General features: G+C 37.3%; 2 protein-coding genes across 3 annotated transcripts in view; one reads left to right on the forward strand and one right to left on the reverse strand.

Moving 5' to 3' along the window:
* CD80 (CD80 molecule) overlaps nt 1-6284 on the forward strand; it is a 36930-nt gene extending 30646 nt beyond the window's left edge. Inside the window, 1 exon segment of the mRNA XM_088794250.1 lies at nt 6148-6284. The gene's annotated coding sequence lies outside the window, so the exon portion shown is untranslated.
* Nucleotides 1779-27135, reverse strand: TIMMDC1 (translocase of inner mitochondrial membrane domain containing 1). 2 transcript variants are annotated; one of them, XM_088794251.1, is made up of 8 exons: nt 27006-27135; nt 26678-26900; nt 23967-24132; nt 21199-21287; nt 20625-20692; nt 9752-9830; nt 6137-6247; nt 1779-3500 (listed from the first exon to the last, which is right to left on the reverse strand). In XM_088794251.1, the coding sequence occupies exons 2-8, from the start codon at nt 26884-26886 to the stop codon at nt 3350-3352; spliced, it is 873 nt and encodes a 290-aa protein (XP_088650377.1). In that variant the 5' UTR covers nt 26887-26900; nt 27006-27135; the 3' UTR covers nt 1779-3349. The 2 variants fall into 2 exon arrangements, with proteins under 2 accessions (XP_088650377.1, XP_074187624.2); XM_074331523.2 differs by having other exon boundaries at nt 26678-27129.
* Nucleotides 27136-27622: the final 487 nt, after the last annotated feature.

The raw sequence follows: 27622 nt of genomic DNA on the forward strand, positions 1-27622 counted from the left end.
CAGGCAGGGTCCCAGGGAGTCACCAGAGTGAGGTGAGCTGGAGTCACCAGGCCAATGCAGATTCAGATTGGCCTTTTGGGGAGAAGAGCTCAACACAAGAAAGAACAACACTTGCCTGTAGACTACACGGATAGGAGGGTTTAACACAGGGATAATGGAGGCTCTCCCTCCACCCCTTGCCTTGAACCACAGAACTCAGTTTTTCCCTGTATGTCTCTGGTGTCTCCCAAGTTACTGTCCCTGTGCCAGAGCCCAGGGCGAGTGCCTGTAAGTGAGTCTGTGTGCAGGACCTTGAAGAGGACGTCTAGATTTTCAGCCTTCGTCCATCTCACCTAGATGGTCAGAATCCCTGCTGATTTTCACAGCTAGATGCTGTGGGGACTCCTATTCCTGGAGGACTCTGGGTTAGGGAGCTTGGTGTGGGGTTGGGGCTCCTCGCTCATAGGGGGGAACCTCCACAGCTGAGATATTTCTCCCAATTCTCAACCACCATACACGGGTGTGTGGCCAGCCCATTTCGTGTCTCCACCCCTCCTACCAGTCTCAACATGGCTTATTTATATTCTTAGTTATAGGAGTTCTGTTCAGTTAGTCTTCAGAGGGCTCTCCAGGTTGATTGTTCTATAATTTAATTGTAATTTTAATGTGCTTATGGGAGGAGGCAAGCACAGCATTTACCTACTCCACCATTTTGACTGGAATCTCAGATGTTGCACTTTTTACAAATTGAAGGTGCAAGACTCTCCATCAGCAAAAAGATTATACTCACTTTATTGCCATACTTGTTTTATCATGCTTGGCTAGAACCAAACCTGCAACACCTCTGAGGTATGCCTGTATGGTAAACAGTAAGCTGTCTTTAGTAGTTGATTGATGTAATGAAAATAACACTCCATGGGGCTTCCTTAGATCCCTAAAGTGGCTTTTCCTTGGTATTTCTGGGGTCTTCTAATATTAGCAGATAACTGAAAAAGAAAGAAGCAGTTAACTGCTGTCCCTATATTATTTACTCATGACTCTACTTTCTCTGAAATTGCCTTCCACAGCTCATTGGACCAGGAGTAGACTGACTTAGCTGGGGAAATCAGACATTCCTATCTGAAATTTTGTGGCTGGACAGCAAGAATCGACCAAATTTCTCAAATATGGCTGGATTTAAAATGTTTAATTCTATAAAGGGACTAGATTATGCTACATAGTCAAAGGAACAGAACTACTTTTAAATAATTGCTCTGAGAACAAAATCACTGAAGAAAATAAAGATAGTGGACTGATAAGAACTTAAAGAAGCAAACAAAAAAAAATAGGAGTTGCTGCATTTAGTTAAGACTTATAATCCTTAGACATGATCAAAAGTTCTCAAGAAATAATTAGCCATAAAACAGAAAAACCTAAGAGACAGCTTATTTATATTCAAATAAATTATATTAAATTATTGCTTATTCCATTTCATAAATGTATTAGTACTATTTTTTCAGAGTTGTATTTTTATTTTATTATTCTGATATTTTTGTGATATGAATAAAATTAGTTTTAAAAGCAATCATCTAATTTTATATTTTCTAGTTCAAAAGTTTAATCTAAATGTGGGTGTGAATAAAACTGAGCAGACTGACTACCAAATTGTCAGAAACTAGGATAATTGAAATGGGATAATTGAAAAAACATGCTTTACAGAGTGTGGTAATAATATGTAAATCACTGGTGCAGACGTTCTCATATTCTCATAACTATTTGTTGCTATAGAATGTCCTGTGTGCCAGCACATTGTGCTATGCTTTACATGGATCATTTCATTTAATACCCATTCTGAGGTAGAAACGATTTCATCATGAGAATACTGCGACTTAAATTTAAATGACTTTGCTACATTACAAGGCTATGAAGCCACATAGCCGGGATTCCAAGCCTACAGAGCCAGGGGTTTTAGCCACCATACTAGCTGCTTCATAACCTTGCTCCTGTGAACAACAGTATTTTCGTAGTAGCAGTTAAGAGGTCTAACATCAAAACAAAGCATTAGCAGTGTTTTCCCTTCAGTACACTTAATTCAGTCATCCCCCAATTAGTAAAAGTTACAGTCTACAGCTGTAGATTCCTAGGCAGCAAGCTCCTAGAGTGTACAGACTGTATATATTCCAAGTAACTCTTTCGTAACACAGTGTAGATACTTTGTCAGCAATACTGAGAGAAGAAACAAAGTCCTCCTGTTTCTGTAATGCTTATCTACTTCCTTTTTGTTAAATTTGTATTTTTTCAAATGGTATAGAGATCATCATTCACTTTTATTAAAACAAAACAAAACACGACTACACATTTAGGCCCATACTGATTCTAGGACCCAAGGCCATTTGCCTTACCTTGTTCTTTTCTCTCCTCCTCCTCCTAGTGATTCCTAGAGTACCCCTTTAAAGGGCTACAAGAATATATACAACCTGTAGAATTCAACTCTAATCTTCTGTGAAATTTTTTTCACAAAATTTTAATTTACTATTGTAAAATCCAGAAAAATATACGAGGTTGGACAATTAAGTTCGCGAACTCATCCTAGAAAAAGTGCTACATACCTCATTGCTGAATATCACTATGGTCACCTTCAAAGTACTCCCCTTGGGAAGCCAGTGCTTAGTCTACCCTTCAAAGCAATTTTGGAACTCTTTTTCTGGAATAGCCATCAGAGCTGTCGTCATATTACTTGATGTCCTGAATGTCATCGAATGTCTTCCTTTTAATATTTCCTTTATCTTTGTGTAAAGAAAGAAGTCATTGGGGGCCAGATCAGGTGAGAAGGGAGAGTGTCCCAATACAGTTATTTGTTTACTGGCTGAAAACTCCCTCACAGAGAGTGCCACATGAGCTGGTGCACTGTCGTGCTGCAAGAGCCATGAATTGTTGGTGACAAGTCCAGGTCATCTAACTTTTTCATGTAGCCTTTTCAGCACTTCCAAATAGTAAACTTGGTTAACGATTTGTCCAATTGGTACAAATTCATAATGAACAATCCCTCTGATATCAAAAAAGGATAATAACATGGTTGGAAGAAGTTCGTGAATTTAATTTTCTGACCTTGGGTGTGTGTGTGTATCAATCAATCTAGATATAATATCAAATGTACAGATTGATCAATATAGATACAAGTATGTATTTAAATTTAAGGATAAGTAAAGTGAGAGTACAATAGCCCAATTCTTGGTTTAAAAAAAATGAAGAGCAAGTCACTGCCACTGCAGGTGCCAGTGTTTACAACTGTCAGCAGGCTAAGCAAGGAGTAGCCTGACAGCTGGCATTCAGTGGACATGGCAACATCGAACCCTTCAATTCTCCAATGAGTTTCAAGTCCAGAACACTTTCAGTTCTTGTCTTGCTTATCTGTTGGTAAGGGGTTTCTAGGAAGATTTAGCAGTGCTTCAATTTTCTTAGCATCATCCGTGGATTGATTTTTCTGTAGGCTACTTTCAATTTCTTCAGGAATGAGCTCAGTAAGTTGTAGTCTAGCTTTCCTGTAATCAGAGAACAAAAAGGATACATCAAGTACTGCTCCATTTCTTTAATTCTTAGATTTTTTTTTTTTTAAATACCACTTGTCTCATTCTCCCTGCAACTTATAAGCAAACACTGCTCCTTGCACTTCAAATACAATGACTTTCTTCTCTCTACTAACCTGTCCCATTCACAAGCCAACTAGAATTCTCATATTACCAAAATGAACATTGCCTTGGCTGCAGCTCTGATCCGTAACATATTCCAGAGACCTTGCAGGGGTGACAAGCAGGAGTTGAAGCACCCTGAGCTAAGGTGTGAGCCTTGTAACCTGGCTGTCCTTTTGCCCTCAGGGTCCAGAGGATGTGAGCCCCCTGCCACTCTGTTAAACTCTGTTGCCAGACCTTGTAGGAACCACACAGAGGCTATAACAATGGTAATCTTGATACCAAAAAATCAAATGGGACAACACTATAGCTGTATATTTAGAAGGATTTAAAATCTAATTTCTAAATAACAGATCAGTTCTTTTTTCTAAATCAAGTGTTACTGTTTTCCTTTAAGTGATTATCAGAATCACCTATGACTTTCTTCTCAACTCTTCACAACCAGATTTGACCGTTTCTTCTTCCATATCTCTGTAGCCGGTTTTCTACATTTTCTGCTCACTGAGACAATTTTTTAAACTCACATTTTGATTTCCCTATAGTTAGTTATTTTCAAGCAAAAAGCAGACAGATAAAAGGTTCTTAACTATTAATTCTCCTTATAAATATCATATATATATATTTATATCCTATACATTGTTGGTACTAGTTCCTTCTTCCAAAGTATTTTCATTACTATAATTTTTATTTTTATTTTTACCCATTCTTGAGGTTTCTCCATCTCCAAATAACTGATCGACTTCTGTAGTTTTCTTTTTCTGCTTTCTTTTTTAAAAATTATTTGTTCATATTTTCTTAATGTTAATTCTCCATAACTTCCTATATCATATTCAAACAGCCAATATACTTTCCTTACTTTTCTAACTCTTTTCTCAAAGTTTCCTTATTAAAAAAGAAGTCTTTTATGATACCTAAGAACTAGAAATAATAATGCTTTCATGCTTTTAATTCTCCATAATATTAAAATTTATGCTGGTATTCAGAATTTTAAGTACTTTTTCCTAGAATGTACATAACTTCATATCCCATCCACCCTCTTAGAATGGAGAAGAGAAAGGAATGAAACAAACATATACTGAGCATGATGGTGTGATTTCCGCCTTTAGGATGGCTGAGAAACTGAGGGCTTAAAGTTAAGAAAAATATCTACGGTCATAGAACTAATTAATAGTCTAGCTAGTATTTAAGCCTTGTTTTCAAGGTTTCATGAGCTCCAAAATCAATGCTTTTTCTTCTATAGCACCTAAGTCTTTGGACAACAGATTTATAGACACTAAGAATTTGCGTGTGTGCGTGTGTGTGTATGTGTACCAGAAATCGATGTTTCAAATAAAAACCTAGAATAAAATGACTGCTTATCTATTCAACTACCAATGCAGCAGCTGCAGCAGATGTCATTTTAGGTAGCCAGGAAACTGAACCATGAGGATCACTTGTACCAGGAGTGACAGATGGCAGCCTGTTATGTTGATCTTACAAAGAATCAGCATGAAGTCTGGTATCAGTCTGACTAATGTACCCCAGGGGAAGACTCGGTGAAACAGGTGAAAGTTCTCATCCCCCTCAGTGGCTTCCAGTCCATGCACAGCCACTATAGCTACCTAATTCCTCTGCACCCACAGCAAGAAGTAGAATCTTTGAATGTGGAGTCGGAACATGTCCCATATTGTTGATAGATGTACGTGTAAACCGGGACATCACCTTCCAAAGACAGCCAGTAAATCTCACTCATTGCTGTGCATTTTCTTTCCATAATTTCCATATGCAGTAAAACAAAACAACAGAAAAAGAAAAAGAAAAAATATGCAACCAAATGTAATTTACAATTTAAGTTTTCAAAAAAAATTGTATCCTGGGCCAGCTCGGTGGCTCAGGTGATTGGAGGGCCCTGTTCCTAAAGCTGAGGTTGCCAGTTCGATTCCCACATGGGCCAGTGAGCTGCGCCCTCTACAGCTAAGATTGTGAACAACAACTCTTCTGGAGCTGGGCTGCCGTGAGGTTGGTGTGAGCTGCTGTGTGCTGTCGTGGGCTACCGTGTGCTGCCAGGAGCGGCTGGTGGCCAGTGTGAGCGGCCGGCAGCCTTCACGTGTGGCCGGCGAGAGCTGCCGTGAGCTGCCCACCAGGCCGACCGAAGACTGGAGGCCGACTACCTCAGCCCAGGGGAGCGTAAGGCTCATAAAACCAGCATGGGCCAGGGAGCTGTGTCCTACACAACTAGACTGAGAAATAATAGCTTGAACCGGAGTGGTGGGGGAGAAGGGGGGAAAAAAAGATCCTCATCAGATTAAAAATAAAATTAGCCTTTTATTTTCCCATTCTACTTAATTAAAAAGATGAAAGACCAGGTAGGGTACAAATTGAAGGACTCAGTAAAAATGAACTCTTCTTTGAATTGAGTGGCAGTTTAGAGTACTTGGGTTAAGAGAGCACCACTATCTAAGGCCTGCTGCTAGGAGAGTCGAATGTCCTAGTCTTAACCTGTTTCTTACCATTCTTCCAGTTTCAGCTCCTGGAGTGCTTTTCGATCCTTCTGTTTTCTCTCCTGAACGGTCTCACCATAGTACTTTTGAAGTGCCATCAACAGGCTTCCTATAGGAGTGCTGAGGAGGAAGCAGAGGGAAAGCTTGGGAAAATGGAACCATCAGACCACACATCGTGTGACCGTCTCTGCTAGGACATGAGCAACACCAACTGAACCACCTGGTCACTGACAGGTACAGGAACATGACAATTAATGCATCATTGTGGAACAAAGAAAAAAAAAATGTAATTTCCTACCTGGTCTCAATAATAAGAGAAAAACAATCGTTGCAATTTCCTAAAATTAACTGATATAAATTGGCTGTTTTTTAACCAAAAACTTAACCAGGAAAATATATATTTATGACAAGTTCTAGTAAGTAGCTTTATATTGAAGGTTTCTCAGAAATAAAATTAACTGCAGAAATGGTACCAGACGCCCTAGGAGGCAGGAACTATGGAAGGCATTTTTGGTTGGGTGAAGAATGCTACTGGCTTTTGGGGGTGGAGCCACCAAACATCCTAAAATTCAAAAGTCTGGCACAACAGTCTCACCCACATGCCAACAGTTACCTGTTAAGAAACTGATTTAGATAATTATAGTCATGAAGAGGGTTTCATTCTTATGTTCTCAAAGAAAAGGAGTTTTTGACTCTGATATAACTTAAATTTCCTCTGGCTACAACTTCAATAATTTCATTTAAAAATTGTTTCTGCTAAGTGGAAATGTCCATCGACAGATGAATGATAAAGAAAACATGATATATACATTGGAATATTATGCAGCCTTAAAAAAAGAGATGCTGACACATGCTACAACATGGATGAACCTTGAGAGTATGATACTAAAAAAAATAAGCCAGTTACAAATGGACAAATATTATTTATGATTCCACTTACATGAAGTACCTAAAGTGGTCAAAATCAGAGAAACAGAAAATAGAAAGGTGGTTGCTAAGGGCTGAAGGGCAAGGAGAGAGAGAATTAGGGTTCAATGAGTACAGAGTTTCAGTTTTGCAAAATGAAAAAGTTCTAGAGATCCATTGCAAAACAATGTGAATATACTTAACACCTCTGAACTGTACACTTAAAAATGGTTAAGATAGTAATCTTTATGTTGCATGATGGTGTGGAGAGCCAGCCACAAGGTAACACTGAAGACACATATCTTGCAAATGTTGTATGTGTGTTTTTCTTTGAATATAATTGGTGAAAAGTGTTGATTTTTAAAAAGCAGCAGTGATTGGATTTTGTTTGGTTTTTGTTGTTTTGGTTTTGGTTTTTGCTATTTCATTCCATCCTTGACCAAAGCTTCTTTCAGTAGTTTATTATGGAAAACTGTCACACTAACTTAAAAGAAAGGTTGGAGAGATATGTAAATTGCTAAAAAAAAATTTAAATAAAAATACTGAAATGTGGGGGAAAAAGGTTAAGATAGTAATTTTTATGGTTTTTTTTACCACAATGAAAAAAATTATTTTTGCTAACTTCAATAATTTTTCCCTTCAAACCAAGCTGGTACATTAACAACACAACAAAAATAATGTCAGAAATGGATTAGGACAAGCTGAATTAAGAAAAATGGAGAAGGGAGAACTCTTCTATTCAGTTGAATGCCAACTAGTAAGAACAGAAGAAATGACAGAAGTAGCAAATCAGTGTTTTGCAATCACCTTTGTAGTAACTGATTATAGCAGGGATCATTAAAATCACTAGAAGCTAGCTGGAAAGCAGGCTATTCACATAGTCACACACCACAGATTACTTATTAATCACAATAGGAAAAGATGACTCTGCAGTGGAGAAATTTATGCAGAATTCTAAAATGGCCCCCCAAATTGTCCTGCCCTAATATCTTAACTGTGACTATGATGAGATATTATGCCCATGATTATATTATATTATGTGGCAAATTGATTTTACAGATGTAATTAAGGTTACTAATCAGTTCAATCAAAAAGATTATCTGGGTGAACCCTTTACAAGCAGAGAATTTTCTCTTGCTGGTGCTAGAGTGGAAGTCAGAGAGATTTGAAGTATGAGAAGGATTCAAATGCTAGTTGCTGGTTGCTGTTTTGAACATGGAGGGATATTGTGAGGTGGAATGTGGATGCCTCTAGGAACAGTGATGCCTGGCTGACAGCCACCCAGGAAACGGGGACCTATAGCCACAAGGCTTTTGTCAACAACCTGAATGGGTCTGAAAAGAGATTCTTCCCCAGAGCCTCCAGATAAAAGCATGCCTGGCCAACACCTCAATTTTGGCTTTGTGAAACCTTGAGCAGAGAACCCATTTGAGACTACCCAAGACTTCTGACCTACAGAACTGTGATATAATAAATGGGTGGTGTTTCAAATTGCTAAGTTTGTGGTAATTTGTTACATAGCAATATAAAACTAATACACCAAGTAATTAAAGTTAACATCACTTATAATGCGTGATATAATATGATACACTGAGAACAAAACTTCACCCATGTTGTATTCCTGATAAAAACATTGAACCTAAATCTAATCATGAATAGATAATCAAAAAATTGAGAAATATTCTGGGGGAAAAAAGGCAGCAGTGGAAGTGTTCTAGATTAAAGGACTCAAAAGACACATGACAACTAAATGTAACATACAATTGGACCCTGGGTTTTAAAAAAAATTTACACACATACATTGTTGTAATAATGGAAGATTTTAGAATATAGACCTATCTTAGATAGCTGTATTGAATCAATGCCAAATTATTTATTGTGATAATTGTATTGTGATACCATTGGGCAATGTTCTTTATCCTGGGAGATACACACTGATATATTTAGGGGTACAGAGTTATAAGGTCTCAGACGGTTTAACCAAAATGAAAAAAGAGGAAAGAAATATACACACATCCCATATACAAAAAGACAGAAAACAAATATGGCAAAATGTTAACAATTGGTGAATCTAAGTGAAAGGTATATGGATATTCAATGTACTAACTCATTCTACTTTTCTGTAGGTTCAGAATTCCTCAAAGTAAAAAGTTAGGGAAGAAAAAAGGATTTTTTAATTTATGAAATTAAATAAAATTGAAACAAATTTTTTTTTTTACAGAATGTACTTCTTAACTGCTTTTTGCTCCTTTCCCCTGCTACTTATAAGTACTTTTGTTCAAGTTACAAATAGTTTCAAGGGTTAGTGATTGAAACAGTTTTTACCCAGTGAAAACTGGAAGTATTAGGTTGGTGCAAAAGTAATTGCACCTCAATTTTGGCCTTGTGAAACCTTGAGCAAAGAACCCATTTGAGACTACCCAAGACTTCTGACCTACAGAACTGTGATATAATAAATGGGTGGTGTTTCCCCATTTAATCTTTTATTTAAAGATTAAAAATAATTGCAAGAACCACAATTACTTTTGCACCAATCTAATAAATCAGCAATTGGGCTAGAATTAGACTTGGATAGTCAAAGCTACTACCAATACAAGACTAGAGATCTTTTATAGGCTCTAAGTATTAAATTTGTTCTTCAGAAATGAATGAGATATTTAAAAGACAACGCATGAATGAAAGTTGGTTAATTTAGAATCTGACCATGTTAACACTTACCCTAGCAAGGCTCCAATTATGCCACCAGCCACCAGGCCATGCAGGCCTAAGTTTATCCTAAAAAGACTTCCTGTGACAGCTATTTAAAAACGAACACAGAAAAAAGGCAGTATTAAATCATCTTTAAGTACCAGAATTCCATTAAAAAAATTTCCTTCTATAAAAAGGACATAAATACCTAAGTAAGCTTTCTGAACCCAACATTAATATATCCACATAACCTAGATGTCCTGGATCTAAAATGCCAACACAGCTACCTTCTCTTCCATTCTGCAGGTTCAAAGGAAGAAATGTCCCTTTTACGAACCTAATTCCTCCATCCATTCTATGGATCCAACGTCTTTTCATTCTGCTTCATTTTTGCCTACCTCCCCTTAAAAATATGTAATTTCTTCACTTCCACCTCTTTCATTCCTTCCTTCTTCAAGGAAAGCCTCCCCCAAATAAACAACAAAACCCCGTTTATGCCTTCCACCAGCCCCGCCCTTTCAGTACTGCTATACTACACCTCAAGCAGGCCAGAAAGCGGGCAGCAGTTGGCTTACAGTGCCACCTAGTGGCAGGTGCATGGGTCCTCTTTCCCTCCCACTGGGACTCTACATCCATGATGGTCATTCATTTTCTTCTTTTACTACGGTATGCACAACACAACAAATGCCATCTCAGGTAGTAACATTTAAAAGAAAAAAAATAACATCTGAAGTTTATAGTTCTAATTTAAGTACTATATATTCATTTTTTTACATTTTCTAAAACGTTTAACAAGAACAAAAATCACCTTTAATTTCATTACTCAGAGACAGTAATAAATTTGGTCTTTTTTTTTTTTTTTTTTCTGAGTCTCTTCTTCCAAATAAAACATTTTTTAAAAAAAAACTATTACAATAGCCAAAATCTGGAACACTGACACCGCAGAAACTCTCATTCATTCCTGGTGGAAATGCAAAACGGTACAGCCACACTGAAAGACAGTTTGGAAAGTTTCTTATAAAACTAAACATACTCTTACCATACGGTCCAGCAATCACACTCTGTAGTATTTACCCAAAAGAGTTAAAAACTTATGTCCACACAAAAACCTACACACAGATGTTTACAGAAGCTTTGTTCATAATTGTCAAAGTTTGGAATCAACCAAGATGTCCTTCAGTAGGTATGGAGACATAAGCTGTGGAACGTCAGACAATGGAATGATTCAGTGCTAAAAAGAAATGAGCTATCAACTCATGAAAAGACATGAGGAACCTTAAATGTGGATTATAAAGTGAAAGACAATTTGAAAAAGCTACATACTGTATGACTCATACTATATAACATTCTGAAAAAGGCATAATTATGGAGACAGTACAAAGATTAGTGGTTGCAGGGGCAGGGTGGAGTGGGGGGATAAATAGGCAGAGCACAGCTTTTTAGGCCAGTGAAAATACTCTTTATGACACCGTGATGATGGATATATATCATACATTTGTCCAAAACCATAGAATGTACAACACCAAGAGTGAACCCTAAGATAAACTATGGACTTTGGATGATAATGATGTGTCAATGTAGGTTCTTCAATTGTCACAAATGTACCATTCTGGTGAGGGATGTTGATAGCAGAAGAGGCTTGTATATGTGGGAGGGGAGAAAGTATATGGAAAATCTTTTTATCTTCTGCCCAATTTTGCTATGAACCTAAAACTGTTCTAAAAACTAAAGGCTATTTTTAAAAAGGGGGAAAGGGAGGGAAGGAGGATTGGTAGGATTCAGAAGCTGTTGGCAGCCAAACATCAAAAATAGTCAGACTCTTTATTACACCAGATCATGTTTTCCATGAATAAAGACAGTTGACTTCTTTTTCAATTTGGATGCTTTTTCTTTTTGTTGCCTGAATGCACTAGCTAAAGCTTCCGGTATAATGCCAAATACAAGTGTATTCATATCAAGCATATGCTTGAATACAAATGTATACATCTTTGCCTTGTTCTTAGTATTAGGAGAAAATCATTTCAGTCTTTCACCATTTTAAATATGACATTAGCTGTAGATTTTTTATAGATAATCTTTTTCAGGTTAAAGAAGTTCCCTTTCATTCCTAGTTGAAAGTTTTTATCATGAATCTTAGATTTTTGTCAGATGCTTTTTCTTTTACACTAACCTGGAATTCCTTGGATAAATTCCACTTGGTCATGGTGTATAATCCTTATTTGTTGCTGGATTTTGTTCACTACTATTTTGTTAAGGTTTTTTTGTGTATATACTCTTGAGGGACAGTGTTCTATTGTTTCATTTGTTATCTTCATCTGGCTTTGGTAACAGGATAATACTGGCCTAGTAGAATAAGGTGGGAAGTCTTCTAGTTTCTGGAGGAGTTTGTGAAAGAAACTTCTCAAATGGCCAGGGAGGCCATTTGGTCCTGAGCTTTTCTTTGTGAAAAGATTTTAAAATTAATTTGTTATAGGGCTATTTAGATTTTTCTATTAATTCTTGAGTGAATTTTGGTAATTTGTGCCCTTTTTTTTCTCGTTTGGTCTTGCCAAAAAATTGTCTACTTTGTTGATCTTTTCGAAGAACCAACTTTTGGTTTCATTGATTTTCTCTATTGTTTTCTTTCAATTTCATTGAATTTTCTCTAATTCTACTATTTTCTTCTGTCTGCTTACTTTAGATTTTGCTCTTCATTTTCTAGTTTTTAAGGGTGGAAGCTATATTATTCATTTGGTATCTTTCTTTTTTTAAAATACAGGTTTTGAGAAGTGGCCTTGTTCTCTATCTTTTTTCCTTCCTGTGTGTGCTGACGCCGCCCTGCTCTCGTCAGCTTACGGACCACTGTCTCCTTGAGACCAAGCTTCATGCCTTCAATTAACTTGCAGAGTTCTGATGGAGAGATAGCTGAAGTTGATGTTGAAATTGCCAAACCATCTGTGACTATCAAGACCATACTGGAAAATTTTGGAATGGATGATGAAGGCGATGATGACCCAGTTCCTCTACCGAATGTTAATGCAGCAATATTAAAAAAGGTCATTCAGAACTCATAGACACAGACAATAGTTTAGTGGTTACCAGAGGGTAAGGGGCGTGGGGGGTGGGGGGTGGGAGATGAAGGTAAGGGGGATCAAATATATGGTGATGGAAGGAGAACTGACTCTGGGTGCTGAACACACAATGGGATTTATAGATGATATAATACAGAATTGTACACCTGAAATCTATGTAATTTTACTAACAATTGTCACCCCAATAAATTAAAAAAAAAAAAAAAAAGTCATTCAGTGGTGCACTCCCCACAAGGATAACCCTCTACCTCCTGAGGATGATGAGAACCAAGAAAAGCACAGATGATATCCCTGTTTGGGATATAGAATTCCTGAAAGTTGACTAAGTGTTGCCTTACAGCTGCCAAACCGTTTGTTTCCCCGTGCTCTTCCCGGAATTTCACAAGGGAGTGCCTCAGCAAACTGAGGCCTGATGGAGATATCAGAAAAGCTCCTTTGAGGGGAAGTCTCAGCAAACTGAGACCCGATGGAATTATATCGGTCCCTCCCCTTCAATGGATTCCTTGGAGATGTGCGTGTGTGTGAAGGCAAAGTACAAGCTGGAACACAATGGGAACTTTCGGAGAGACAGGCAGCAGGATACTAATACACAGACCTTGAGATTAACAATCTTTTACCTCTTTAGAAGTTTACTAATAAAAACTATGCGTTGGCCCGATTCGGAGCCAGTCCTTGAGGCTGCAGCCCCTTAGCCCTGCTTGCACTCTATTCATGGCTACTGTCTTTTCTTAGCCCTGCACGGCCCTTCTCCCTCCCCACAACCCTCGTGCTGGACGCTACAACCAAGGAACACTTTTTGAGCTTATTCTGACTGCAAACTACTTAGACATCAAAGGTTTGCTTGATGTTACATGCAAGACTGTTGCCAATATAATCAAGGGGAAAACTGAGGAGATTCACAAGACCTTCAATATCAAAAATGACTATACTTCAGACAGAAAAGCAGAGAACCATATGATTTCACTGATATGTGGTATGTAAACCAAAAACAATAAAAGAACTACACAACCAAATGAGAAACAAAAACTCATACACACAGACAATAAATAGTTTAGTGGTTACCAGAGGGTAAGGGGGAGGGGGGTGGTAGATGAGGGTAAAGGGGATCAAATATATGGTGATGGAAGGAGAACTGACTCTGGGTGGTGAACACAATGGGATTTATAGATGATGTGATACAGAATTGTACACCTGAAATCTATGTAACTTTAGTAACAATTGTCACCCCAATAAACTTTAATTTAAAAAAAACAACAACTTTACTGAAGAAGCGGAAGCCCAGGTACACAAAGAGAACCAGTGGTGTGAAGAGAAGTGAAATGTTGTGCCTGACACTGTAACACTGTAAGGATTGTTCCAAATACTAGTTGCACTGCTCTGTTTATAATTGTTAATATTAAATAAACAGTAGACAAATGCAGCAGCAAATCAATTGTATTAGCAGAATGTTGTCCTGATTACATGTGTAGTTTGGGTACAGATTCCAAAACTATGTCTGGCTGAGTTTCTTCCAGTATGATCAAAGTTTTCTTTTTTCTTTGCTCTGAATAAAACTGAACTGTGGGTTCTCTATAGGAAGTGGCACTTTGGGCTTTCCCTCTTTCTGTAAAGCAATTTCTGCCTAGTTTATTGTCTAGTTAACTTTAGTTTAGTGACCTTTTAAAAGTTGGCATTGTAAATAAAACAACTTGCAAAAGTTTTCTGAAATAGAATTAACAACATATTATCTTTATTCATGAGTTTGGAAGCTGGAAGAAACCTCCTTGAGATAAATGTTCTGAGGGGGGGTTATTAGGATGTCATCCAGCTTCCTGGAGTCAGGGAGCACCACTGGTATTGGTTAGCCTGTATGTAGTAGGACTCCCTTAATTGGACCTGAGGACTTGTTTTTGCATTTTTAATTCTCTCAGCTTTGAATATGTTGGCTAGAGTCTCAGTTACTACTCAGTTTGTGGTTTAGGGGGAAATATAACTAGACAGTTAGCTTTTCAATTAAAAAAAGACAACCCTTGTGGTATGTCATCTTTTTATAATTGGTGATCCCATGTGGGGAAAACCATTTACACCACTTGCATGAAAAGAAAATTTAACTTTTAACATTAAAATGTTGCAAAACCCAGAAAGCATCCATCATGAATGCAAGATACTTTCAATAAAAAGTAAGTTACATAGTAGGTAGTAAACGGAAAAAAATAAATAAATAAAAATTTAAAAAAATTTTTTTAATAAAATAAGGTATTGGGGTGGCCGGATGACTCAGTTGGTTAGAGCGCAAGCTCTCAACAACAAAGTTGCCAGTTCAATTCTCACATGGGATGGTGGGCTGTGCCCCCTGCAACTAAAGATTGAAAACGGCGACTGGACTTGGAGCTGAGCTGCGTCCTCCACAACTAGACTGAAATACGACTTGCAGCTGATGGGCCCTGGAGAAACATACTGTTCCCCAATAAAAAATTATTTTTAAAAAAAGTCCTCTTTTGTCTCTAACATTCTGTCTTAAAGTATATTTTGTCATATTAGTATAGTCACTCAAGCTCTTTTTCTGTTTCCATTGTATATCTTTTCCCATGTTTTTACTTTCAACTTCTTTATTTCTTTGAACCTAAAGTATGTCTCTTATAGACAGCATATAGCTGAATGTTTTAAAATATAGTTGGACAATCTCTGATTACTGATGGAGATATTTAATCCATTCATATTTAACGTTATTATTGGTATTGTTGGATTTAGGTCTGCCATTGCTATTTGTTTTCTATATATCTTATTTAATTCCTTTTTGACCTTGTCGCTACTTTTAAAAGTTACTTCCTTATTACTTGCTTTAGGGATTACACTATGCATCTTAATTTATCACAGTCTACTTCAGGTCAGTACTAATTTAATTCCAGTAAAATGCAGAAACATTGTTTCAATATAGCTCCACTCTTCCCTCATCCCTCATGTTGTGCTATATTTTCATTTGATATGTATATGTTTCAAAACAACGATACAATGATATTATTTTACACAACTATATGTATTTTTTAAAGTTAAGGGGAAAACAGTTCAGAAAAGAAAGGAGAAACAACAGATTTACAAATTATTTTATATATATTAACCTACATATTTACAATTTCTAGTACTTTTCATTTCTTCCTGTGGAATCAAGTTACTATTTCCTTGCTCCAATATATCTCCATTTCTTCCTTCTCTTTTGTGCTATTAATGTCATATATAGCTTTATATGTTATATGCCCAACACTTCAATTTTATTACTTTACATAACTGTTTTTTAGATAAGAAAATATGTTTATGCTGCCTTTAATAATTATTTATATAATTATCTTTATCAATGATCTTTAATTCTTCATGTAGATCCCAATTACCATCTGATATCACTTCCTTTCAGCCTGAAGAAATTCCTTTAGTATTTCTGTAAGGCAGGTCTGCTATCAACAAATTCTCTTTGTTTATCTGACAACGACTTTATTTTTGCCTTCAATTTTGTAGGATGGTTTGCTACATATAGAGTTCTTGATTGAAGCTTCTTCTTTTCAGCACTTTGTCAATCTACTGCTTCTGGCTTCCACTATTCTCATGAGAAGTCAGCTGTTAATCTTACTGGATATTCCTTGTATGAGTTATTTCTTTTTTCTTGCTGCTTTCAAGATTTTCTCTTTATCCTTCAACAGTGTAACTATTATGTGTCTAGATGTGAATCTCTTCATGCTTATTCTTCTTGGAGTTTGTTGGATATGTGAATTAATGTTTTTCATCAAATTTGGGAAGTTTATGGCCAAAATTTCTTAAAAGACTTTTTCTGCCCCTTTCTCTCTATCAAGTACTCCAATCACATGTATGTTGGCATTCTTGATGGTGTTCCATAGATCTCTTAGGTTTTATCCATTTCTCTTCATTTTTTAAATGCTGCCCTTCAGAAGACACAATCCATATTGATCTATCTTCAAGTTCACTGATTCTCTTATGCTATCTCAAATCTGATGCTGAGTTCCTCTTCTCCAGTGAATTTATCATTTCCATTATTGTATTTATCAACTCTAGAATTTTCATTTTACTATTTTTTATAATATCTATCTTTATTGGTATTCTCTATTTGATGAGTCATTGTCATACTTTAATTCTTTAAAAATGGCTTGAAGTCTTTTGTCTGCTATGTCTAACAGATGGGCCCTGTCAGACACATTCCCAATGATTGCTTTTTTTATGCTGTTTTTGCATGTCTTGTGACTTTGTTGTTGTTGTTGAAAACTGGTCATTTTAGGTAATAAATTATAGCAACTATGGATTTGAAACATCCCCATACCCAGGGCATGGCTATGATTCTTTGTTTATGTAATGACTTGCCTGAACCAATTCTATAGAATATTTTTTTCTATCAAGTGCAGCCACTGATGTCTCTACTCAGGTTTATTTTTATGTCTGGCTTCCTAGGAATCACACCAGCTTAGCATCAGCCAATGATTTGTCAGAGGTTATGCTTAAACATCTTAAGCCAGTAAGGCTTCCACCTTTTATCAATGGATCTGTCTGTGGCTTGAAGAATGCATTCAAAGTTTAAGCAATTTATAAATCTTTTCTGGCTTTTACTTTCTGTATTCGCAAGATCTCACAATTAACCAAAGATAAGTAGCTTGCCAGGGCTCTTATCAGACTCTCCTGAGTGTGCATGGATAGTTACACATGTGCACAACTTGCCAGTGTTCTAGAGGTTAGTAGAATCTTACTAAAGTTCTCTTACCTGTCTTGTTCCCTGGATATCCCTGTTAAAATTCTGCCTCATCTACCAGTCTATTGCTTGCCCCAAACAGTATCAAAAATCTCAGATTAGCTGTGTGGTAGTGTCCTTCCCTGACTGTTTATAATTGTTTTCAGCAACACCTATACGCATGGTGCTCTGCTCCAAATAAGGTCAGCCACCGCAAGCAGCAGGACTATTGGTCCTCCCAGCCTGCAGCCTGCTCTGCCCTCGTGGAACTTCTACATAATGGAGCTGCGTATTAGGAGGTGGGAGCAGCCCCAGGCTGAAACACTGCTGACTCCCATTGTTCTTACTGAGATTCAATAGAAATTCTTGAATAAATGCTTTTCAATTTGTTGTGACCGTGGTCAACTTAAAGCATCTTTGAATGGTTGTTTTTGATAATTTTGTCCAGTTTTATTGTTACTTTTGGGGGAGAGAATTTGCCAAGCTCCTTATTCAAACATTCGAGATGTCAAAAATACTTTTATGAATGTCCAGACCAATGCCAAATAATAATGGTAAAGGGAGACATCCTTGACCTGATTCTGACTTCAGAGCTATAACTTTAGTATTATACCATTAAGTTCAATGTTGGTTGCTGGTTTGAAATAAAATTATATATCGTATGAGGTACATTTTTCTATTATTATTTTACTAATATTTATATTTAATCAAGAGACATGTATTCTATTTCACTATATGTTAAACAATTATGATATAAAAGGCAAACAGTTTCTCTGAATTCAAGTAAATCATCTAATAGGGAATCAAAACAGGTAAACAGCTACAACAGAGTGCTTTGATAAAACTGTTTATAGTGAATTATGGGAACACAGGGTAAAGACACCTAAACAGACCTCCAGATAGGAAAAATGGGAGCTAGGGAGGACTCTCTAGAGAAGCTGAAACTGACAGATAAGGTGAACCTTGAAAGACAGGTTAAGTAGTTGAACAAAATTAGTTATGGGAGTGGGAAGACGGGTTCAGGAAGAGGGACAAATACATATAAAGCAAGAGATATGCTGGGTTTGAGAAATCCAAGTACATTCCAGAGGCTGGAGCAAGAATGCATGGGGCCAGATCAAGAACCAACATTAGAGTGATAGGAAACCATAGAAGAATCTCAAGCTGAAAAGTACTATAATCATATTCATATTTCAAAAAAGTTACTAAGACAACAGTGGAGGTGGAAAGAACCAAGATTAGAAACAGGGAAGACCTGACAGTAGCAGTGAGAACAAAGAGGACGTAAGAGAGCCCATATACATTTTAAGAATATAACTGATAGGACTAGAAGGTTGGACAGAGGGAAATAAAGGAAAGAACTACATCATTATTTGGTTTCTAGTTTTGGAATTTAACAGGGTAGACGACAGAGAACCTAACAGCATGAACAAGTATGGAACTAGGGGGAGGAAGAGTTTGGTTTGGATACAGGCACTTGAACCTACAGAATACCCATATAAAAATGTTCTCAGGTTTCAAAAGGGCAAGTTCTAGCTGTAGCTGCTTCAGTGCTATTAATATCTATTTCTAGTTTTATATTTAGAATTTTTTTGTTAAAATGTTAAATTCAAATCATGTATATTTATGTTTGTCTGTGCATGTGTACATATACATAGAGTGTACCCCAAATATAGCACAAGTGACGGAGCAAATGGGCTAAAATATTAATAGCTGAATCTCTGTATTAAATGGTGTTCCTTGAATCACTTTTATTTTTGCAACTTTCTTTAACCTTGAAATTATTTCTAAATAAAAAGTTTAGGGCTGGCCCAGTGGCTCAGGTGGTTGGAGCACTGTGCTCCTAACACCGAGGTCACCGGCTCGATTCCCACATGGGCCAGTGAGCTGCGCCATCTACAGCTAAGATTGTGAACAACAACTGGCCGACCAATGACTGGCGACTGACTGCCTCAGCCAGGGGGAGCACAGGCTCATAATACCAGCATGGGCCAGGGAGCTGTGTCCTACACAACTAGACTGAGAAACAACAGCTTGAACTGGAGTGGGGTGGGGTGGGGTGCAGGGGTGAGAGGCAGAAGAAGGGGGGATAAAAAAATTATAAAAATAAATAGTTAAAAAATTTTATGTGCAGTATATGTGTTTTTATGTGTGAGAGAATGTACATGAGTCAGTGAGTGTTTGAGTGTATATGGCAGTTAACTTCAACTACATTTCTGAAAACAATACTTTAATACAGCAAGCTCTCCATCTGTGGACTCAACCAACTATGGATCGAAAATATTTTGGGGGAAAAAAAATCCCAAAAAGTTCCCAAAAGCAAAACTTGAATTTGCCATGCGCTGAGCCCTATTCTGAATCCATGCAAATGAAGTGATGTATGTGTAGGCACACCTCGCTGTAGCCTATATGCAAACACTATGTCATTTTATATAAGGGACTTGAGCATTTGTGGATTTTGGCACCCGACGGGGGTGGGGAGCTTAAGGAGGGTGATGTCCTGGAACAAACCCCCCACGGATACTGAGGGACAGCTATACTTTTTTTTTTATGTTCACTTTAAATATCTACCATAGGCATAGGGTTTTAAAATAAAATCCAAACTCTTACCATGAAAAATCTGGCCGCTTTCTACTTCACTTCACCAATCTCATCTTAAGCCACTCTCCCTCGTTCACTATGCTCCAGCTATATTATCCTGCTTTTGAAAAAATGTCTTCCCTAAGAGTCTTCGCCCTTGACGTTTCCTCTGCCTAGGTTACTCATCTTTGCAAGGCTTGCTCTCTTACATTCTTCATGTATCAGCTTAAATGTCACTTGGTCAGAAAGGCCTTCCTTCTCTGATCACCCTGTCCACACTAAATCCCATTGTCCCACCTATTTGGTTCTTTCAGCCATAGCAACCTGTTTATTCCCCATCCACATTATATTGTAAAACTCCATGAATTCAAAGACCTTTTCTGTTTTGTTCCCCAAGTATACCAAGGCCCAAATACAATGCTCTCCATACATTTTGCATGAATGTTGAATAAGATGTGATATCAGTAGCTATGACCTATAGGTTCTTACATATTTCCTAAACCATATTTGAGACTGAAAAACAAAAACAAGAACAAAAATGTCTTACCTCCTGCAATAACAAAATGGCTTAGGGCATTTTTATTTCGGTATACATTTAGACCAGTGTGCACTGTGCTGGGAAGAAGGGAGGAGAAGGAAAACATAAAATTTAAAGCATATCCCATTTACTTTCTTGATTTCAACTTTTACTAAAGAGATACATTAGTATAGAAAAGGCTACTTTGTCATCCCTGGTCCTAGTCTAGGGCGCTTCAATGTGTTTCAGATTGCTAATATGCCTATGGGCTTCTAGGTGGATCTTGTTCTAATAAACGAACCAAAACCCAATCACATTTCTGGAATAAATATTCACTTAAAAATAGAAACATAAAGAAGAGTTTTATAGAATTACTCATATTTAGAAACCTTGTATGGACTTTGACACTAGTTGGTAGGCCTCCATTCATGAATGCAAAACTTCAACTGGACCGATCTTTTACACAGATAGGTAACAGTTCTTAAGAAAAAGGTAGTATGAATCACTTTCATGTGGGTGTTCAGTTTTCACAATCCCACTTGCTCAAAAGATGTGCTCATAAAAGAATACCAAGACCCTTTGTCACCATTCAGAGAGAACTTACTTGAATATAGTCACAAACACTGCAGTTCTCCAGCTCCAGCGCCAGCCATACCGGATGAAGCCTCGCATGGCAGCACGATGTGCTGATTGCTAAAGTTAATAAAAAGGCTGTGAGGTTCCAAGACAGCTTAATCCTCTCATTATCCTAAAACCGTGGTGGGGGGGATGTCAGCTATGTATTAGGCAGGGACACCTAAACAGATAGAAACAACAAAAAATCTCTAGAAATATCATTCCTGAAGTATTGAAGCTTAAGCAAAAGTCCCATGTGCATTCTATTCTATCAAGGAGATGGAAAAAGAACGAAAAATTGCCAGTGTCAAGCAAGTAATAAATAAATTAAGTATCAACTGAGAATCTATATGGCAAATACTATGACAGATATAAAATCAGTATTAGACATGATTTTTTTCTTTTTTTCCAAGAAATCTTGGGAAAAAGAAAAACTGAGTAAATGATAAAGGGTAAGGATTTTTCTTCCTCTGCTCCTTTCCTAGGATGTGTAGGAAAGGAGCAAAGAAAGAAAAAACCTAATCTTTACTGACCACCTTTTTTGTAAAACTTGAGTTAATATATTACCTCATTTAATCTTTACAATAGTTTCTTCAGACAGGTGTTTTAGTTTTAACTAAAGCATAGAGAGGAAGTTTCCAACCAAGATCATTCAGCTAATATGGAATAAAGAATTGGAAGGTAGGTTGTCTGTCTCCGCAGCCCATTTTCACTAGGCCACCATGAAAGCAAGTCTGGTATAATATTGTGAGGGTAAAGTCTGGATTTTGAAAGACTGAAAAATCCCAAACTGGATCCTTAACTATTATATGGTGTTGGGCAAGTCAAAACCCTGAAAGGTATCAGTATGAACTCATGGCTTTTAATAAATAGGTAGACAAATATAGAAATAGATACAGATGTGTGTAGGAATGTGTATATGAATATAAATCACTCACACACTCACACACACACACACACACACACACACACACACACACACACTTTTCCTAACTGTCTGCTTAACTGGGCCTCAAAGCCATGATACCCCAGCAGCAATGCACATACATAGCACCAGATCTTGGTTTTTAAATACCATTTTCCACTAAAAGAAACTAGAGCTCCTTGGTGAAATGGCTCATTCCCCTTGAAAAGTAAAATATAACCCAGGAACACCTTGCTGTGCTAAAAAGTAAAGGTGCTGAAACAATGATTGGGACATATCAAAAGGACACAATGAGCTAAAAGGGGCTCCAACTGTCCACATGTAGGCCAATTTGAGTATCAAAATTGATGATAATAATGGATTATAAACCTACAGACTAAGAATCCATGAGTCCTTACTGAATAAATTATAAATAGATAAATAAATAGAGAGGAAGTGAAAGCTCTTCCTTATAGCAGAATACTAACTAATAAATGTAAATGGAATGACAGAATTAGAAAATGGCCATTTGGCAACCACCAGAGTAAAAACTGTTCCAGGCAAGAATCATAGTTGAATGCTAAAACTAGAGGGTAGAAATTTGATGAAAAATAGGTTATTTGCATAGTCCCAAAGTATCAAATAAATATCCATAAGATAACATGGGGGAAAACAGTAACTTTACAGCGGATAAACCTTGCAGAGACCACATTAACCAAGTGAATAAAGTAAACATTACCAGTTAAGGGACAAATAGGTATCATGGGCTTCCATGATACCGATATAATTCCATTACATCCGATATAATGTAATGAGAAGGATCCAACATCAATTCTAGGGTATCCCTGCTAAAACACGTAACTAAAATCTAATCATAAAAATACATCAAACAAATCCAAATTGAGGGATATTCTACAAAATAAATGGCCCACAGTATTCAAAAATGTGAAGGTCAAGAAAGTCAAAGAAAGACACAGAAACTGTTCCAGATTAAAGGAGACTAGAGGGGCATGACAGGCAAATTTGACATCTGATCCCATATTAGATCCAGGACCAGAAATAAAAAATTTTTAATTTATTTATTTTTACCACAGATGATACTGGTGGGACGACTAGAAAAATTTACATAAGGTCTACAGATAACAGTACTCTATCTGTTAATTTCCTGATCTATATAATTATATTGTGATCATATGAGAATGTCCTTGTTCTTAGGAAATATACGCTGAAGTATGCATCATGTCTATAACTCTCTCAAGCAGTTCACAAACAAATACTACTATCTATTATACAGAGAAAGAATGATAAAGCAAATGTGGTAAAATGTTAACATTTGGAGAATCTGGGTAAAACGTATATAGGAATTCTTTGTACTACTTTTGCAACTTCTTTAAGTCTGACATAATTTTTAAATAGAAAACAAAAACGCTCTAAGCTGTAACTCCCTCACTAATACAACAGCACTGATGAACAGATCTAAGATATAACAAATGAGTTAGCGCTCTATAAACTGTACAGATTATAAATGTTAATTATTGTTTTAGTATTAGCTAGTATACTCCATGGAGGCTTTGTGAATGGGGTAAATATGCCACAGGGGAGCCTTGATGATTTAGCAGATTTGAAATATTTTTCAGGAAATAGAGCTCTAATGGTGATCCCTTCTGAAGATAAGTGGTCTGACAAGCTGTGTATATACACCTTAGCATTATTACTTTCATTGTTACTAAGTACAGGCTTGGTTTCTTTACATCCTAAACCCTCCCAACCCACCACTTCACTGAATGATTAAGTGTAAAGTGAATTGCTAAATTGGTTGTGCCCTCAGATACTTTTAGAACACCAGTACGTACCACAGCATCAAACCGGTTATGATAAATTTCTGCTTGGCTCTGCTCAATGTAGCGCTGTTTAGCATGAATAAAAGCTGGTATTCCCCCATATGCCCAGCCAATGATGCCTGCTGAAATAGCCGCCCTATAAATATTCTGAAGTTCCTCTGAAGTTCTCTGCTGTTCACTAAAACATCAAAAAGACAATATTGTTTGGGATTAGTATATGTATATTGTTCTCCAAAAGACAGTATGATCAAAATTATCCCAAATGCTAACATGACTACATTTTTCATTATGGGGGAAAACCAATATCTTCTGATGAATTAAATAGTGCAGTTATATTACAAGTAACTCAAATTTCAGCCAAAACTAATCTATGCTGTTAGAAATTAGTCTAGTGTTTGGTTACTCTTGGGAAGGCAGTGCCTGGAAGGGGCAGAGAGGAGCTTCAGGGATGTTGGTAACTATCTCTTGGTGTTGGTTACACAGTTATGTTTAGTTTATGGAAATCCACTGATCAGTATATTTATGTACATTTTTCTAGACGCATCTTATACCCCAATAAAAAGGCTTTTCTTAAAGGTGTTTTTATTTGATGATCATAACTACACTGTATCCTTGGAAACAGGAAGAATTTGTGAGTTGGACGTAGAGATCGATATATCCTTTTTTGAATTTTAAGCCAACTTTTGAAAATTACACACACTTACAGGATTTTAGGGCAATGTACGCAAGAATGAAATCTTAGATGTAAAAAAAAGAAATCAAAACCCTATCTTTTTTAATACTTTTAATTTTTATGTCATGCTTAGATGGGCCTATACTATAAAAAGTATTGAATGAGAACTCTCATGATGCACTGGGCAGTACAGACCAACTTAAAAAACATGGAAAAACTACTGTTTAATTCAATTTATTACTCTCAAAAGCATAAGAAACTACAACCACTAATGTAGCTTGTAAGTATTAAGTTACTACAAATAATGACCCTACTAGATAAGTAATTTACTAAGTGTTAATTATTTACATTATTAACTTGCTTTCTTCACAAACTGTATTAAGTGTTTATCTAATTCTGATTGCCAATAACCACATTTCTGAAATCAGAATCAATGAGTCTTTACAGTTTCTGCCTCTACCAAAGAGAAATCTCAATAAAATCTCTTAGAAAACTGTAATTCTTCAAATATATGGTGATGGAAGGAGAACCGACTCTGGGTGGTGAACACACAATGTGAGATATAGATGATGTATTATAGAATTGTACACCTGAAATCTATGTAACTTTACTAACAATTGTCACCCCAATAAACTTTAATTTTAAAAAAACACACTAATTCTTATACTTATTTCAACAGGAAAAAAAAATAATTTGAACTTTATATTTTATCTTTTATAGTAAGATCAAAAACATTTACAGAAAATACAGGTCTATGATAGAACTCGGGAAAGAAAAAAATGTAAAAACAGCTTAAGATTTAACAAACAGGAGATGTATATGCTTGATCTCCTTTTCATCTGAAAAATTCTATGACGTAAGTGATATTTATCTCCATTTTAATGATATGGAAATAGGAGCTCTAAGAAATTATATGGTTGGCCCAAACAGCTAATAAATGATGGAGAAGAAACAAGGCACAGTGGTGGAAAGGTCCTCGATTCTGAATAACAGTGGGTTGTGATTCTGATTCTGTCACCCACTGCTAAGTGACCTGCAGCCAGATCACAATCTCTAGGAACCTTGGCCCATCCATAATGGAGGGAAGAATGAAAGTTACACTAGATTATCTTTCAAATTTCTTTCAGCTACAACATTCTGTGGTTTATAAAACTGATCAAAATAACTCTTCTGTTATATATTGCATAGGCTCTTTCACAAGCATCTCAAGTAAATATTGGAAGAACCAATGAGAAATCTAATTCGTTCTCTTTAAAATAAAGATGAACTCTAAATAAAGTAATTAAATACAATTCTGCAAACTCCCTTGCCCCAACTATTTCAGCAACATAATAAAGTTTCAAAATTAATTTCACCACTTGATAACACAATGTAGTATGGTAAAGTACTTCATGAAAGGGCAAACTTTGCCCCAGTAATTAATGAATAGATGAAATGAATCAATGAATGAATGAAATATCTTGAGTTTTTCATTAAAGCTAGTTCGAAAGATTATCCTTTATTCTGAAATATCCTTATTTGTTAATCCAGCTAATATCTTTTCTAACATGAGACAAAAGGTGCTACTTTTTATATAGTATTCCTTACTTGGCAGAATAAAAATTTTACAACAATCTCTGCCATCTCTCCAATTTCCATTTCTTTGGAGGGGAGGGGGGCTAATAGTCATGAATTATCAAAGTTTGGGATCAAGTGAAACACGAAAAAGAATACCAGAGTGGGATCCTGCACATGTGGGTTCCAGGTCAATTCTGACAATTAGCTCTGTCCAATTCTTCTATCTAAAATCAAGGGATTACACTAAAACTATCTTCTCTAAATAGCCCTAAAAGCTCTGACTTAATGAGTTTCACCCTTACCATTTAAAAGCCGTCTCATCAACACAACTACCAAACGGTACTGTTAGTATGCAAGCTTGGGTGCAAATATAAGAACCCCAAACCCCATTTAAAAACAAACCACACCACCCTGGGGTCCTTCACCCCAGGATGTCCCAGGGTGCAGGACACTTCCTTCGCAGCCCCTCCCCACAGACCCTAGGTATTTTTACTCTTTGACAAACAGCATCCGGAGGCGGTCCCATCCGGATTCCAGGTATTGGGGCTCTGGGACGTAGGAAGGCATCTTCTGGTCCTCCACAAGGACCTTCGCTTCGGCGGCCGCAGAATCGGCGGCCACAACTTCGGCAGCAAAGACCCGAGGGAAAGGACCCAGCGCCCTGCAGAGGAAGCGCCGCGGCGCCGGCGGCCGCACCTCCATGGCCCTCACGGAACCTGCAGACAGACACACGCTTGGGTTCTCGGGGCACCAAAGCCTCCCGGAGACGCCGTGGGAGTAACTGCAAGTAAGGGTAACTGCAAGAACGAGCAGGTGAATACCGGGGCACTAGGTCCGAACTAATCCGTGGCCACAGGTCTTGACACCTCTGCCCTCAGTAACCAGCCTCACTTTGGAGGTCCTTGAATACACGAGACAGGAAGTCCCACCCCAACCAGGGCAAAGACAAAAAGGCGGGGCAAATGGCGGAGCCTGAGTTTAAAGAACTTCCGGTTGGAGGCGGGACGCATGACAGCGGTCCGGAAGTGAGTTAACAGCGGGTAGCCAAACTCAGCTCCGTCTGGCCCCGCCTCCTGGACCACGTAAATCGGTCTTGGGCAGGTTCCAGGCGGTACGATTTGGTCACAGGCTGGAGTAGTTTAGTGTATTTAAAACGTCAGAAACCTCACATAGATGAATAAGAAAGTGCAGTATTCAATACCAGTGGAGTAGGGAGAGAAAGGCAATTTGTGCAAATACAAGCCCAATCCACCGTATCACGGCAGGAGGAGCCTCCTGGGCTGGCCAGGACCCGTTAGTACTCGCTCAGTTCTGGCTTCCGGAAAGAACCGAGGCGTTCAGGATGGATCTCGGTGCCAGATACGCTGAGATTTCCAGAACACTGTTTTGAAGAATCAGCTTTGGGCAGTTCTTCACAAGGTGGATTTTACCTACTGTT

The sequence above is a fragment of the Rhinolophus sinicus genome, chromosome 17, assembly GCF_057876585.1.
Source record: "Rhinolophus sinicus isolate RSI-liver-muscle chromosome 17, RSI-T2T, whole genome shotgun sequence".
NCBI classification, from domain to species: domain Eukaryota; kingdom Metazoa; phylum Chordata; class Mammalia; order Chiroptera; family Rhinolophidae; genus Rhinolophus; species Rhinolophus sinicus.

Bases quoted from the DNA above. Each gene is read 5' to 3' on its own strand.
- TIMMDC1 (XM_088794251.1), bottom strand. From the start codon at position 26,886: ATGGAGGTGCGGCCGCCGGCGCCGCGGCGCTTCCTCTGCAGGGCGCTG. The intron at 21,288-23,966 runs GTACGTACTGGT...TATTAACTTTAG, and splicing joins ATAACCGGTTTGATGCTGTG to CAATCAGCACATCGTGCTGC. The intron at 20,693-21,198 runs GTAAGTTCTCTC...CCTTCTTCCCAG, and splicing joins GTGTTTGTGACTATATTCAA to CACAGTGCACACTGGTCTAA.